The sequence below is a fragment of the Drosophila hydei genome, unplaced genomic scaffold (assembly GCF_003285905.1).
Source record: "Drosophila hydei strain 15085-1641.00,03,60 unplaced genomic scaffold, DhydRS2 tig00000063-arrow-pilon, whole genome shotgun sequence".
NCBI classification, from domain to species: Eukaryota; Metazoa; Arthropoda; class Insecta; order Diptera; family Drosophilidae; genus Drosophila; species Drosophila hydei.
In genome coordinates, this window is record NW_022045657.1 from 8,849,409 (window position 1) to 8,865,394 (window position 15,986).

The window sequence follows — 15,986 nt, forward strand, 5'->3', positions numbered from 1 at the left end:
AATACATTTCAAAGATGTTCCACTTTGGTTATTGGTTATAAATCGGTTGACGTATGTGTATTTGCACAACGTAATGATAAGCTGTGCGATAAAATATGTATTTAAAGCGTATGTAGTTGGTATGCACTAATCTGTTGATAAAGTGCACAAACACCTATAAAAAAACCACTTACTATTCTAATCCTGTTAGTATCAACAAAGCATTGCTGATAAGCTGCATGCTATTAGCTACTTGATAGCTTTGATGTGGGGTCTTGATATCGCCATTTATTGATTTATAACCATAAGGTATCATAAATTTCTTTTTGAATTTTGGCGCGCTTGTTATCAGCTTGGCAGCGCCAATTTAGAAAGCAGGGCTGCAGCATTCTTTATTTTCGATAAATACTGAGCGGTACTAGAGCAGCACTGTTTTCTAGCAGCCTTGCCACATCGTGAGAGTAAGTATATTAGAATTTTCCAGAGCAGGGCAACGGGCTTATAAGTAAAGGCACAACCGTACGCCATCATTATTCCTAATACAAGTGCCAGGTTGATCGAACGTTTGAGTGTCGATTCGGCAGAAAGAAATTTAAGTGGGACAGAGAAGTGAAGTAGCAATTACACGGTTATTCATATATTTAGTACATTTTAACTAAACAAATTAAAAAAGGTAAGTTTTATATTTAGAAAATAAAATTTTTCTCTTGCCTAAGTGTTTTAAAATGCACGCTAAATTCGGCACGTGTTCATTGCCGCGTGCGTTTGACCTGAAAAAATTTTCCATTGACTTCCATGTGCTATACGACTAGAATCAATAATTTGGCGTTAAATGCATTGTTGCAAGAGGTATTGGGGTCATTTTAACTGCAGCTTCGTCATTGAATTGTATAAATAATTATGGCTGCAGTTGCTTGAACTTTGAAATGTGAGCAAAAATACTTGAATATAATATGTAATATAGTCACGCATATCGAATTTACTTACATATATGCATATGTATATATATATATATATATATATATTGCGTCATCCGACTTTTCTGTTGCATTTGTGACTTCCAATAAATAATGAAAGTCTTATGTACATAGTACATATACATCTAAATTAAATGGTTTCTCCTAAGTTGCTGATTTATTTAAAATGAGTTGCTGGAATATTCCATTGGGAAAAATGCCGCATCAGACGCACACACACATATATGTGCCATTCGCCTACCTACTCATTATGAGTCATAAAAGTGCTGGTATGCTGACGTCTAAATTTATATTTATGATTTAAAATTTTAACTTTGTGAAAAGAAATTATTAGCCAAAATGATTGGACTTTAGGTCATTTATATTTTCTTTATTTCATAATGCGTGTTGCTAACCGGCATTTCAGAGAATACATGCGTTGTTGGAATAAAACATGTTTAAACGTACATATGAAAATTTAGCGCGCTCGTGCTGGTATACTATTGTCGTCTCGTTCATGCGCACAATACAAGGTACAAACTTATCGGTTTGGCAACGGCGTGGTTTTATATATATGCATACATATACTTGTGTGTATATGTGTGTGCGTGTTTGTGGATTATAGTATTCTAGAATTTTCGCCTTTGTCCATGCGGTACTTCCATCCCTTGATGAAATTCAGCAGCTGCAGCTGAACTTCTGTTACCTATGTTTATCTTGTTTGGAGATGAACACAGTAATTTGTTCATACATACACATAGATGTATATACGTGTTTCTTGGCCATATAAATTAGTCATTTGCTCACGTTTCACCGTTTTTGGATTTCGCTATGACATTAGCAACAACCTGTTTCCGTTGTATGAAGTTTAGTGAAAAAGGCCTGAAAATGATCAAAACATTAATTTTTATTGAATTACGCTTTCACGGCCAGGGTTGCAGCCTTTGTTTTCAAATAAATTGCTTGTTTATAAAAATTAAATGTGCATGGATATATTACTTTCCAACAAATTATATAATATATTTATTAATTATGCAGTCAAAAGTCCAAAGTCTATCGATTGAGGAATCGATTGTTTTTTATTTTATTTTAAATACAATCATGTCTCGGTGGAAATGCCGTTAAAGAATGTAAATGTTGTAAGGTTGTTGACACACAAACAATTTTAAATTAGGAAAAAAACGAATCAAAAAAATAACGTATACAAACATTTCTAAAATTTACCCATTTTCTTCATTCATTACAGATGTCTAAAGCTCCAGCTGTTGGTATTGATTTGGGCACAACCTACTCTTGCGTAGGTGTGTTCCAGCATGGCAAGGTTGAGATCATTGCCAACGATCAGGGTAATCGTACCACCCCATCTTATGTTGCCTTCACGGAGACGGAGCGTTTGATTGGTGACGCCGCCAAGAATCAGGTGGCCATGAACCCAACCCAAACTATCTTCGATGCTAAGCGTCTGATTGGTCGCAAATTTGATGATTCGGCTGTGCAGTCTGATATGAAGCACTGGCCTTTCGAGGTTGTAAGCGTTGATGGCAAGCCCAAGATTGAGGTTACGTACAAGGATGAGAAGAAGACCTTCTTCCCCGAGGAGATCTCCTCCATGGTATTGACCAAAATGAAGGAAACCGCCGAGGCGTACCTTGGAAAGACGGTTACCAATGCTGTCATCACTGTGCCCGCCTATTTCAACGACTCACAGCGTCAGGCGACTAAGGATGCTGGCACCATCGCCGGTTTGAATGTATTACGTATTATCAATGAGCCAACTGCCGCAGCCATTGCTTATGGTCTGGACAAGAAGGCTGTTGGTGAGCGCAATGTGTTGATTTTCGATTTGGGCGGTGGTACTTTTGATGTCTCCATTCTGTCGATTGATGACGGCATCTTCGAGGTCAAATCTACGGCCGGTGATACCCATTTGGGTGGTGAGGACTTCGACAATCGTCTAGTCACTCACTTTGTGCAGGAGTTCAAGCGCAAGCACAAGAAGGATCTGACTACCAACAAGCGTGCTCTGCGTCGTCTGCGCACTGCTTGCGAGCGAGCAAAGCGTACCCTTTCTTCCTCCACGCAGGCTAGCATTGAGATTGATTCGCTATTCGAGGGTACCGATTTCTACACCTCGATCACTCGTGCCCGTTTCGAGGAGCTTAACGCTGATCTTTTCCGTAGCACCATGGATCCTGTAGAGAAGGCACTGCGTGATGCCAAGTTGGACAAGTCAGCTATTCACGATATTGTGTTGGTTGGTGGATCCACCCGTATCCCCAAGGTGCAGCGCCTGCTGCAGGATCTTTTCAACGGCAAGGAGTTGAACAAGTCCATCAACCCTGATGAGGCTGTTGCATACGGTGCTGCCGTTCAGGCTGCCATTTTGCACGGTGACAAGTCGCAGGAAGTGCAGGATTTGTTGTTGCTCGATGTTACCCCCCTGTCGCTGGGTATTGAGACCGCCGGCGGTGTGATGAGCGTGCTGATCAAGCGTAACACCACCATCCCCACTAAGCAGACCCAGACCTTCACTACCTATTCGGACAATCAGCCCGGCGTGTTGATCCAGGTCTACGAAGGCGAGCGTGCTATGACCAAGGACAACAATCTGTTGGGCAAATTCGAGTTGTCGGGCATCCCTCCCGCACCCCGCGGTGTGCCCCAGATTGAGGTGACCTTTGACATTGATGCCAACGGTATTCTGAACGTCACCGCTCTGGAGCGTTCGACTAACAAGGAGAACAAGATTACAATCACCAACGACAAGGGTCGTCTGTCCAAGGAGGATATTGAGCGCATGGTCAACGAGGCCGAGAAGTACCGCAACGAGGACGAGAAGCAGAAGGAGACTATCTCTGCCAAGAACGGTCTGGAGTCGTACTGCTTCAACATGAAGGCTACCCTGGATGAGGAAAATCTGAAGAGCAAGATTTCCGACTCGGATCGCACCACTATTATGGATAAGTGCAACGAGACCATCAAGTGGCTGGATGCCAATCAGCTGGCCGATAAGGAGGAATACGAGCACCGCCAGAAGGAATTGGAGGGTGTTTGCAATCCAATCATTACCAAGCTCTACCAGAGCGCTGGTGGTGCTCCCGGAGGCATGCCCGGCGGTATGCCTGGTGGCATGCCCGGAGCGGGTGCTGCTCCTGGAGCTGCTGGTGCAGGCGGTGCTGGCCCCACCATTGAGGAGGTCGATTAAACAACTCACCAACCACAAACCATACCATAAATCAATTTTACATTTTACACAACTTGGATTCTAAATTAGAAAACTCCCAACAATAAGATCAAGAACAAACGACAATTGCTCTTGGAAACTATATTATAATAATACAACTGCAACATTTAAAATATATATATAAAACAAGGAAAACCCCAAACACTATTCTATACATAAGATAATACATATATATTATATTATTATCATACATCGATCGATCATCCAAAAAATATATTTGCTTGTACTTGAATAAAATAAATCAAATTGAGGTTTGCATAAAAACATGGCATTAGCTTAGCGTTGGGACGGTCATGAGTAAAGTATTGAAAACTTATATCTACTGATCTTCGGGTATTAAAAGGCAGTTAAAATTTGAGCATGTATAAAGTGTTAAACTTCTGTTTAACACCAAGTTGCATGGCGAAGCTCTTGGGATTTCTTGGACTTTTAGTGTAGCATAAACTTGGGCTGATGTATCACTTGAATTGTTTAAGGAATCAAGAATTTCATAGCAACAAATTATTGTTTGCTTTGAAATATCAGCTGCTCACCTTCAAAGAAAACGACAATTTGAGAACCAGTATAAAAACTAACTCCCGAAAAGAACTCATGAGCTGTAACTTCCAGTTCAGTGTCGTTCTTTAAGCTATAATTTCGATCATTCGTTTTATGAGCTGCTAGTGGCCAATGGCGGTGCACCACGGCTGTTCTAATGCAGTGCGGTGTTCTAATAATATAATATGAATAAAAATTGTATAATATATCCCTAGATGTAATGAATGGTTTTACTTAATTAATTGTATGTTAGTGTGTATCTATTTATGCATGTGTTCATTTAGATACGACTTGTCCACTATTTAATTAATTACACTAATTTAATAATTACATATAAAAATATATGTGGCTGGTTTTAAGAAAATCAAAATCTTTATTCTTTCCCTCTGTATCTGTCTCTCTCGCTGTCTCTCTTTATATCTCTTTGTGTCTCTATTTCTCTCTCTCCCTATCTATCTATCTATCTTTCTTCACCCTTTCTTTCTCGTAAGCATTCAATTTTTTATTTATTTAACTTGTAAAGAACTACACCAAATTTAACAAATTTATATAGCTAACATAACAAATGTAGAGTTACTGTAATACTTTGTATTTTAACGATTCAGCTGTCTTCAAATGGGGATTATGGTAAAAGCTTTTGAGTGCTTAATCGACCCAGGCAAAGTTGCCATCCTTGTCCAGCTTGGCTACTCGGTTAATTGTTGGCAGCTCACTATCGTTGGGCTTGTAGGTCCCCTTGTCCTGGCTCCAGTTATCCTCTTTAATGTGCACCGATCTCACTCTGCGCCCAAAGACGCTGCCCGACTGCCGATGCTCAGTTAAGCTAGGTTTCAAGCTGAGAGTTATGTCCGCTTCCAGCTGATGCTCCTCGAGCGTTTTCTGGGGCGTACCCAGTTTGTGTGCCTTACCACTCACTTGGTCCAGATAGGATTGCCACTGTTGCAGCTTATCCTCGGCAGCACGCAGTTGCTCGATGCTGCGCTCGTGGCCAGGATTGATTCCAATTGGTTGGATGCCCACAATCTCGTTCAGGTCTATCTTAATGGGTGCCAATGCGGAAATAGCGCGAGATAGTCCGATTTGTGTGTGTCGTATGCGATGCTCGGTGAGATCGGCGCCCAGCAGCTCCTCGTGCGGGTCCATTCGTATGGGTATTACTTTGTTAATCACGTAGAGCAGCAAAAATGTCGAGCAAATCCCCCAGCAGGCCAAGCAAAGAGCGGACAGCGTTTGAATGCCCAGCAGGTACCAGCCTCCCCCTTTGAACAGGCCACTGCGTCCCTTAGTTGTGTCCATGGGCAAAGGGTTGTCAGCAAACAAGCCAACGGCAATGACCCCCCAAATGCCGCAGACGCCATGCACCGAACTGGCCCCCACCGGATCATCCACGCCCATTCGATCGAACAGTGGCATGCTAACCACACACAGCAACGAGCCCAATGCTCCAATGAGCAGCGCCTCCCAAGCGCGATACAGAAAGCAACCGGCTGTAATAGAGACCAGAGAACCTAGAATGCCATTGATCAGGTCCATAATGTCCATGCGGCCATCGTGACGCCAAAACGAATAGCTGCGTTTTGAAATGATTAGTGGGTTGGCGATAATTCATTGCAGTTGATCTTCACTTACAGCGAACTGGCGAATCCACCGCCAAAAGAGCCCATCATGGTCATCACGGCGGCTCGCGCTGCATACTGCCATTTGGCACCGCTAACGCCATAAGTGCTGCCTGAGTTGAAGGCCAGCCAGCCCCACCACAGAACGAAGAGACCCATGCACGCATTCACCGGATTGCCCAGTGGCAATGGATCAATACCCTCTGCATAGCGACCCAGGCGTGGACCTAACATGGCAGCCGATGCAAACGATGCAGCGCCTCCAATCAAATGCACTGGACCGCTGCCCGCAATGTCCACGGCTCCTAGATTATTGAGGAATCCATGCTCACCCCACACCCAGCCAGCGGGTATGCAATAGACCACAGTGTTTAGGAATGAGAACACGCAGTAGGCCTTAAAATTGCAGCTGTAAAGTGCAATCAATATCATATCGTATCATTTGTCGTTTCATAGAATATCATATCTTATCATATCATATCATATCATATCATATCATATCATATCATATCATATGATTTCACAGAATGTCATAACAAATCAAAATATAAAATAAAATACAATAATCAGTTTTATATAAAAACTTATTGCTAATCAAAAATATATGAATAATATAAATAAAATAATTTTGATAAAATGTAGTTAATATCAATATAGAAGGTATTAGATGATCTGATTGGAAATCTTGTTAAGAATTTTTATATTCTGGCATATTTATATATTTTAATAATAAAAATAATAATAATAAATATTAATGACAAGACAAAATAAAAGAAAAAAATAATGAAATGATTCATCAGCAAATTTGTTTGCTTACCGCTCGGCCATGGCGCCGCTGACAATGGTCGTTGCTGTAGTTGCAAAGGATAATTGAAAGAGGAATGCGGCAAAGATTTGACCCATCAGTTCGTCGCCAACGGGTGGGTCGAGCAGAAAGTCACCAATGGCCATAAAGGGATTCGAGAAGGGTCCACGTCCAAAGCTCATGCCGTAACCAAAGAGCCAATAGGTGAAGCCACCCAGGACAATGTCAATCACGTTCTTCATCATGATGTTCACCTCATTCTTGATGGAAACGCAGCCCGATTCGAGCATCCCGAAACCCGTTTGCATTGTAAAGATGATGAAGGATGAGGTCAACACCCAATTGGTATCCTCGATCGACAGATCATATAGCCCCGGTATCACATAGCTGCTATTGCGAACCACGCCCTTCAGTGCTATCATCTGCGACGCCGTGGCATTCTCCAACTTCATTTTGTTCTCCCTTCTCCTTATATATTTTAGTTCCACTTGGTCACGTCCGGTGTTCAGGTGAGTTGCTCTAGAAGTGAATTCTGTAAATTTGTTTTCGTTTTCCATGCGAAAACTGACAAATTACATTCATTTGATTTGAATGCAAGCTAATCGCAGCGCCCAACCAAAAAGCTAAATTATTTAGTTTCATTTTACGTGCGTGTTGTTTACGAGTGTACGGGCTAATTATACCCTGTACTAAAAGAATAAGGTATTGGCTATTTGCGTATTTTCAACTTATTTTTATAAATGTTTTCATTTGAAAAAATGCAAAATAAAAAATATTATTTCAATTTTATTTTATAAAGACAAAAAACATGCGAATTTTATTTATTTTTATTAAATTATGCAGTGTATAGATATTATCTGCTAACGATGTAGGTAAGTTAAATATCTACTAGAACCCTTTTTCACCACAGCTTAGCTCTGAACTTGACATTGCGTTTAAGTTAATTTTGTTGCTGTTGCTGTTGCTGCTGCTGTTAATGTTGCTGTTGTTGCTGTTGTTGCTGTTGTTGTTGTTGTTGGCATCGCATGACTTCGAACACTTTGCAAAACTAATGAGCGCATTTTGCACAAAATTTAATTACAAGATTTTTCATTTTAAATTTATTTTCAGTTGATAGTCTTGAAAGGCAACTCCAATTTCAAGTTATTTCAAAGTCATATCATTCGCAAAGGCGTTACATATTTGCCAACATGTTGCAGACTTAACAATGTTGCTGAACATATCGAGCAGAGAGTTAAATTGAAGATGCTGTGTGGTTAACTTTCGTAGTGAGCAGTACAATATTATTGTTTATGTTTTTTCACATTTACCAAATGATTGTGAATTTCTTTTGTGAATGTATACAATTTTCATTCATAATCATAAATTATAGCATACTTTGAGCTGCATTCAGATACCTTAACTTGACTTGCCGCCATTTTATTTGCTTTGCCCCAAAAGTGTAACGTTATTTTTTTATAATTCGTATTTTTAGTATTTAAATACGTTTTCAAGCTCAATTTAGGTATTTCAGCGTTAACGCAAGCGGTCACACAGATCAATTTTAGCACTAGTTGGTGTTGCTCGAACGTTCGTTAAAACCGTTGAAAATATCAAATAAAAACTGTGTATCTTATATTAATTTAAAGTTAATTGTGCAGTTGAGAGTGCATATTAACGCCAGCAAAATGTATTTTTTGGCAGTGCTTGCGTTTATTGGAAATGCCAAAGGTAAAAGAATTTAGTGAAAATTGAAAAACTTTATACACACACAACCATACAGCCATATCCTTGGTGTACTAAAGAGAGTAAAACAGTGAAAATTTATATTTTTCTTCATGACTTTGAGCTTTATGATTGAAATTAAATGTATTCATTTATACATTGATTGAGGACTTTAAATGAAAATATATTATTTTTTCATTCTAAAATCAATTTCGATTGCTGTTCTCTATCTACAATAACTGTAATATGGTCCATGGCCACAGCAGAGTTTCACAATTTATGGGACACGGGGACACATACACATGCAAACGGACACACACACACTTGCGCTGCGCTCATTTTCTCAGCCAGCAAGCAGGCAGCAACTCCTGCGAAAAGGGGGCATAACGCCCTACCACTGAGCTCGGTGAAGGAAATGCCGTGCAAAATTTTGCGTTAGTGCTGCCCATTCCGCTTTTACTTTCTTCCTCTCTCTCTCTCTCTCTCTTTCGCTCTCGCTCTCGCTCTCGCTTGCTCTCCGTTCTGTCTGTATATATGCTTGTGGGTGGTTGTTTGGTGTGGTGTTCATTTTTGCATGTATGTATACTTTGCCATGTGTTTGGGTGTGTGCGAGTGGGTTTGAATTGGGTGTGTGAATGTATATGTGTATTGCAAAAATTTCACTTGGAAACTCGCACTGAGGCACCAATTTTTTCTTGCGCGGGGGCGTAAAGCACGCTGTTTGCCATTTTCGTTCGTGTGTTTCCTGCCCAGCCGTTCGCACTCGTGCTTTGTCGTTCGTGTCGCCTGTGTCGACTGTGTCAGTGCATGTTTTTGCGGCCCCTTTTCCACTTTCCTGCTGCCAGAGGACGTTTGCTGGATATATTTGTTTTTAATTTGAATTTCCTTTTGCTGTTTAGCATTTAAATTATGCTGAAAATGTAATACGTTTGCATTTAATTTCATTCAAGTGATAAATGTTATGGCCATGTATATATGCATACATACACACATGCATCTGGCGTGAACATATGCATCTGTAGAGATATCTATGTATCTGTGGGTCGATTCGAAACGGGCTGAGGGGTCCAGCACCTGCTGCATTTTCAATATGCCAGTGTAGATGTTTTTGTGTGTGTGTGTGAGGGGGGGGGGGGGTGCTGTTGGGTGAAAAACGGTAACTGCTAAATCAGCAGCAAAGCGAAACTTGGTCAAGTGTGTCAAAATAAAGAATCGTACAGTTGTTCGAAAATATATACATACATATATACTTATGTATGTACATAAATACTTATACATGCATATGTTTCACATTATAATTTCATTTCAACTTTCATCTAGTATTTAACTTAAAGCAAGTTTTCCATATTTTTCTATTATTCGTTCCTTATTTTTGCAAGATTAATAGTGATATCCTTAACTTTAATTTAATGAAATTAATAATATCAATATTATTTATAGAAATCAGGATATTACGAGTTAATGTTTATATCATACAATTGGTAAAAATGATGTATTGAAGCTTTAATCAAAATTTTGAACTAGTATTTAATAACATAAAAATGTTTATATAACAGTAGATATATTATATTATATTTAATTTTTTTAATTCTGACCCATTAGATAGCAACGCTGTGAGCTCCAGCCTCATCCAGGGCGGCCATTGCCGCGATTACAATGGCAAACTGTATGAGACTGGCATGCATTATATGCCCGGGCCGGACTCCTGTCGACTGTGCATCTGCGACAGCGGATTGCCCAAGGCGTGTAAAATGGTACTATGCGAGGCGTTTAGCAAGTGCAAATCCTTTCAAACTGTTGGCAGTGGCAACAACTGCTGCGAGGTCATTTGCCTGGACGACCAGTTCAGCGATGGCAGCACCGATTTTGGCATTTGACTGGTGGCCAGTGGCATTACGGCCACGCTTTCCTTATCATTGCTCTTCTTCCTGGTCAATCGTTTGCGACAGCGCAAAATGCGAGCACGCGAGAACCGCCAGAATGCGGAGGATCAACGTAGTATTGTTGGGAGCATTGGGTGAGTTTTCAAGGCGTTTGATTTCCTTACTCAGCATACTAATGTATTTTAATATACTTTGCAGATATATTGCGGGCAACATGGGTTACATGGAGGGCAATCTGAGTGCTATGGACTATTCGTATGGCGCCGCTACCACGCATTATCCATTATGGAAGCCACCAAGCGGATATTTTCCGCGTGGCGAGGCACCACCGCCATATGAGGAGGCAGTCGCTATATCCCAGGCGGAAGCATTGAGCGCTCAGTGCACCGTAACATTGCCCAGCCATGTTCAGCGCCAGGCCGTGACCAGTGTCAGCCAGCAACAGCAGCAGCAATTGCAACAACAGCAGCAATTGCAGCAGCAGCACCTACAACAACATACACTACAGCTGCATACCCAACCACAACAGCATACTCATCCCCATGCTTATGCCCAACAGTTGGTGCCTGTTAATGCAGCGCATCCGCATGCACATCAATTGAGCGCGGCTGCTGCTGCCGCTGCTGCTGCTGCCGCACAATCCAATCAGTACACACAGAGCACTACAAATCTGATTAATATAAACATCAATAGCGGCGGAGTTACCACAATTGCCACAGGGGAGAATCACCAGCCACCTTACAGCTTGCAAAGCGAACAGCAGCAGCAGCAACTCCAGCAACAGCAACACCAACAGCTCCAGCAACAGCAACAGCAACAACACCAACAGCAACAGCAACAGCTGCAGCAACAGCAGCAGCACAGTCTGGAACAGCAACACCAGCAGCAGCTGCAACAGCTGCCAGCACCGACGCCCAATAATTCAATTTGTATGCAAACTCTACCAACTCCCAAGGCCAGTGTCAACAGCGAGTGCAGCTATAAGAATTGCCATCTCAATATAAGCGCCAGTGTAACGACTGCAGCGGCTACCGCTGCTGGCAGCGCCTCCAGCTCGCTGGCCTATGCAGCAGCGCGTCGTACACCACGTGGTTCCCAAGAGCTGCTGCACCAACAACAGCAACAGCAGCAGCAGCAATATCTAACTGTAGCCGATGTGGAGATTAATGCGAGCGCCAGTGCAGCTAGTTATCACTCACTGCCCGCCACAAGCGACATGTTCACCACGCCCACACACCACTTGGCACAGCAACAGCAACAGCAACATCATCAGCATCAGCAGCAGCAACAGCAATTGCTCGCAGCAGCATTGTCCACAACTGCCATAGATATGTTGCCAGCCATGGACATAGCGACGATAACAACGCCACCCACATGCAGCAGCGGTACATCTGATTCGGTTACCCAGACGCTGCCTCTCCCGTTGCCGCTGCATGCTGCACTGAAATCCCAACAGCAACAGCAACAGCAGCAGCACGGCAGTAAGACGCCATCCAGCTCGCGTCGCTATCATCGCACCATACCACGCTATTTTGCTGTTGCCGATCCACTGCAGGTGGTTAGCGTTAAGCCAAAGCCCAGCACTAGCAGCAGTTCCAGTTCCAGCACGGATAAAACGAACAAGAAACCCATGTGCCAGTGCCCCATACAGCATGTGCCTATGTCCTACATGGGCAGCAATGCTAATGCCAATGCAAATGCATTCCTCAGCGGCGCCGGTAAACTATTTGCATCCACTGGCAGCAACGGCTGTGCCCTTTCACCGAGTTCCAGCACACGACATGCCGCCACGTTAGCGTATGGCCAGCGCGCCAAATCAACAACTAATCTGCAGCTGCAGCAGCAGCACGGACAAGATTTGCTTAGCAGCCGTAATACGTGCACCTATGAGACAAAAATTGCCACCATTTCGAAGCAGGTGGGCGACGAGCTGCAGCTGCAGCCACATCCATCGCACGGTTCGAGCAGTGTGTCAGCCATAATACCGCCGCCGCCTCTGCAGCACCACGAGGACGTCAGCGCGCCTCCCATTGTACTTGGACGCGTACAAAAGCGGTCCAGTAGCTCGAGCAGTGCTGCTGAACGAGCTCGTAGCAGCAGCGGTGGACGCAGTGCGTCCAGCAGTGGTTCAGCAGCCACTACCCAATCCGGCGTCGATATGCTCTCCAGCGCATATTTGAATCGAAAGGTGAGTTCGAAATGTAAGTAATCCCATTGTGAATGCTGAACTTTGGATATTCGATAGATTCTATACTAGGATGTACACATATGTATAAGAAGTCAGACCAAAAGTATCTATATTCGAAATTCAGTTCTTTGCAAAATCCTTTAATACATATGTACACATCAAATCTAAAAACGGGCAAATGAAACCAAAATAATCGAAAGTATATTAATGCAACATTCTTATGTGATCCTTAATCCGTTATTTAGCTGTTTCTAAAGATCTTTTGCCTTTCTAAATTATTCTTTGAGTAATTAACTTTTGTTGAATTATTTTCTTAGTTGCTTTCGCTAAAAAAATCAATGAGTTTCTTATTAAAATATAGAACCAAATTATATAAATAACATAAGTATGATAGACAGAATACGTAATACCCATAGACTTGATCGAATGCATGCAATATATGAAGTCGAATATAAATTTTTAATAAATCATATTTCGATTTATGGTTCAAACGATCCCTTTGCCATACGATTTTAGTGAGGTATATATTTTCCAAATTTTCATGGATGATAGGGTAAGGTATATATAATTTTGACCAGGACTAGAGACAGATTCGATCTAGACATTCCCTCTCTCCGTCCATGTAAACGGACACTTAGTATTATATCCAACTAGACCATTCGTAACAGGAAAAAATAAAGCTTGAATAGCCTTAAAGCCAAATCAGGTATCTTCGAGTTGGGCACTCCCGACAAGAGCACTCTAACTTGCATCGTTTTCTATTTTGCGTCTGTTTAACTGAAAATATTGTGTTTTCATATCCAAACCGAAAAGTTTGAATGCGGATAAATGCTTTTGAAACATAAACCTAATAATAGTAATTTCCCGGGAAATTGTGCTTCAATTATTATTTGATTGGCTCCTATGTGGTTTCATTCTCCGTAATTATCATACTTAAATGTCTTTGACTTTTTGCTAATCTCGTTAGCGATCTTTTCAGGTTGATGCATACTTGAGTTTGACGCAGAAACAGCAGCAACATTTCTATAATCAGCAAGAACAGCAGCAGCAACAACAGCACAACAACGATCAAAGCAATCCAACTTTACCACCGAAACTCAACAAAAGCCTAACGAATTTAAAAACAGTAACAACCACTGCCACCAATAGCTGCAGTGCCAACAGCAACAACAGCAGCAACAGCAGTAGCAGCAGCAGCAGCAACAGTAGCAGTGGAGGTAACAACAACAATGCTGTGGCCACTATTTATACCCTCAGCAAATCTACGAATAACAGCGGACATCAACGGAAGGAGCAAGCGCCAACATTGACCCTGCCACCAAATAGCCCCTCGTCCAGCAGCGGGGAAAAGTCGAGCGGCAAAATCAATTCGAGCACATTTTATCCACTGGCCAATAACCATGTCACCTACACGCTGCCGAAGCACATTAGCGGCAAGATCTCGCTAAACAGCACCATTAACAGCGTGGTCAGCAAGGTGCCCTCGGTGATCAGCATACCCCCAATCGAGAATAACAATGAGAAGGCAACAGCCATTAGCAAGAGTACCACACTGCCTAAAATACTGCGCGTGAAGCGTGACAGCGAGCGAAGCACAGCATCAACCACTCCAACAACAGCAACAGCTACCAATAGCAAGGCCATTGCCCATTGCCAGATGCCCAGCTATCCGCAGCTGGTGGCTAAGGTGCAGAGCGGTCGCAGTGGGACGTCTAGCAAACAGCTGCCTGTATGCACAACATCGAAGAACTGTTTGAATCCTAACGAGCATTTCCTGCCCAACGATACCAGCCTTGACGATGACTATCTAAGCGAATGCGAGAACTGCAAAATCGCACAGAGTGCCAAATACTATCTAGACGCCGATCTGAGCGGTGGTGGTGGAGCAGGCGCCTTAACACCACAAGAAACAATGACGCTGCAGCGCAAATCACTGGAGGAGACTAAAGAGGAGCCACACGACAGTTACTATCGTAGCTCGCATACGCTGCCCAGCAATGCAAAAAAGCATGGGTATATATATACTACAATATAGATATCACATAAAAATCGAATAATCTACATATATGTATATATATTTTATATAGTGTCAGCAAAAATAACAATCGCGAAGCGTGGCAATTCTCAACAATCCCTGCGGCCAGTTCATCGGATGAGGATGTCAACGAATGAGATTTGAGCCATTTTCTTTAAGATGCCACACCCAAATCCAAATGCCAAAATGTGCATCCTAAAGAAAAGGCAGGCTTCTACTTCTGTATCCAACTCACAACCCAAATGGCATATACTATATATAACTAGACAAAAACCTGATTAAAAATTTGAAATGTATTTGTAAAAAATGATGTGCTAAATTTAGGTGTATACTTCTAATATATGTACTTGCAAATTGCTCAAAGAACATAACAATATAGATATATATTTGTGTTGCTATGATAACCAACATTGGCATGTAAAATTTGCTTATATCGGCACACATATGTGTATATTTGTAACTATGTAAGTAATTCAAATTGTATCATAAAAGAGTTGCAAAAATTATTCAAATCGTTAGAGAAGCTCAAAATTGTTAAATATTGTAACGTGTTAAGCAAAATAAAAACAGAAAACAATTATAATAACAGAAATTAAGTAGAAAGACTATGCAAAAAATTTAAATTTTTCGATCTATATTAAAGTCGAATTATATATATAAAGTATGTATTGTTTGTTTGTTTGTTTTATATGTGTATATATACGTAGAGCAAATAGTTGAAATCAAAATAAAACAAACTCCAATTTGCCAATGATAACTGTCAATAAATTGTATTCTGTATTTACAATATATATATACATATATATAAACATATTCTGTATATTTAAGCTGACCAAATTTGAGAGTTGTCCTCCCAGCTCAAACCAAGGTTCACACACAGAAATATGAATAAGCATTCATTGATACTGAATACACTCACACTCACCCATTTCTAAAAATGTATATGTAAACTATGTAAGAGATCTGAAGCTGAATACCTAATTGGATAATTGGAGATTAAATTGTATGTGTTGTATATTAAGTATACGCATGGATATCC

General features: G+C 41.4%; 3 protein-coding genes across 3 annotated transcripts; 2 read left to right on the top strand and 1 right to left on the bottom strand.

The window, feature by feature from the left end:
- The first annotated feature begins 497 nt into the window (after positions 1–497).
- Positions 498–4,226, top strand: LOC111603010 (heat shock 70 kDa protein cognate 4). Its single transcript, XM_023320415.2, has 2 exons — positions 498–652; positions 2,182–4,226. Exon 2 carries the CDS (start codon positions 2,182–2,184, stop codon positions 4,138–4,140), a length of 1,959 nt encoding a protein of 652 aa, XP_023176183.1. The 5' UTR covers positions 498–652; the 3' UTR covers positions 4,141–4,226.
- Positions 4,227–5,331: 1,105 nt separating this feature from the next.
- On the bottom strand, positions 5,332–7,643 carry LOC111602985 (putative ammonium transporter 2). Its single transcript, XM_023320380.2, has 3 exons — positions 7,150–7,643; positions 6,346–6,741; positions 5,332–6,286 (listed from the first exon to the last, which is right to left on the bottom strand). Exons 1-3 carry the CDS (start codon positions 7,587–7,589, stop codon positions 5,362–5,364), a joined length of 1,761 nt encoding a protein of 586 aa, XP_023176148.2. The 5' UTR covers positions 7,590–7,643; the 3' UTR covers positions 5,332–5,361.
- Positions 7,644–8,683: 1,040 nt separating this feature from the next.
- On the top strand, positions 8,684–15,376 carry LOC111602997 (homeobox protein prospero). Its single transcript, XM_030222889.1, is given in 6 exon segments — positions 8,684–8,847; positions 10,444–10,858; positions 10,923–11,557; positions 11,630–12,912; positions 13,892–14,925; positions 15,000–15,376. Coding segments are annotated over 6 exon segments (3,495 nt in total). The 5' UTR covers positions 8,684–8,804; the 3' UTR covers positions 15,085–15,376.
- Positions 15,377–15,986: the final 610 nt, after the last annotated feature.

What these genes read in the sequence shown, in the direction of transcription:
- LOC111602985 (XM_023320380.2), bottom strand. Translation starts at nt 7,589, where the DNA reads ATGAAGTTGGAGAATGCCACGGCGTCGCAGATGATAGCACTGAAGGGC. An exon ending in AGCGGCGCCATGGCCGAGCG is followed by an intron (nt 6,742 to 7,149) that starts GTAAGCAAACAA and finishes TGCACTTTACAG; the next exon opens with CTGCAATTTTAAGGCCTACT. An exon ending in GGTGGATTCGCCAGTTCGCT is followed by an intron (nt 6,287 to 6,345) that starts GTAAGTGAAGAT and finishes TTCAAAACGCAG; the next exon opens with CTATTCGTTTTGGCGTCACG.
- LOC111603010 (XM_023320415.2), top strand. Translation starts at nt 2,182, where the DNA reads ATGTCTAAAGCTCCAGCTGTTGGTATTGATTTGGGCACAACCTACTCT.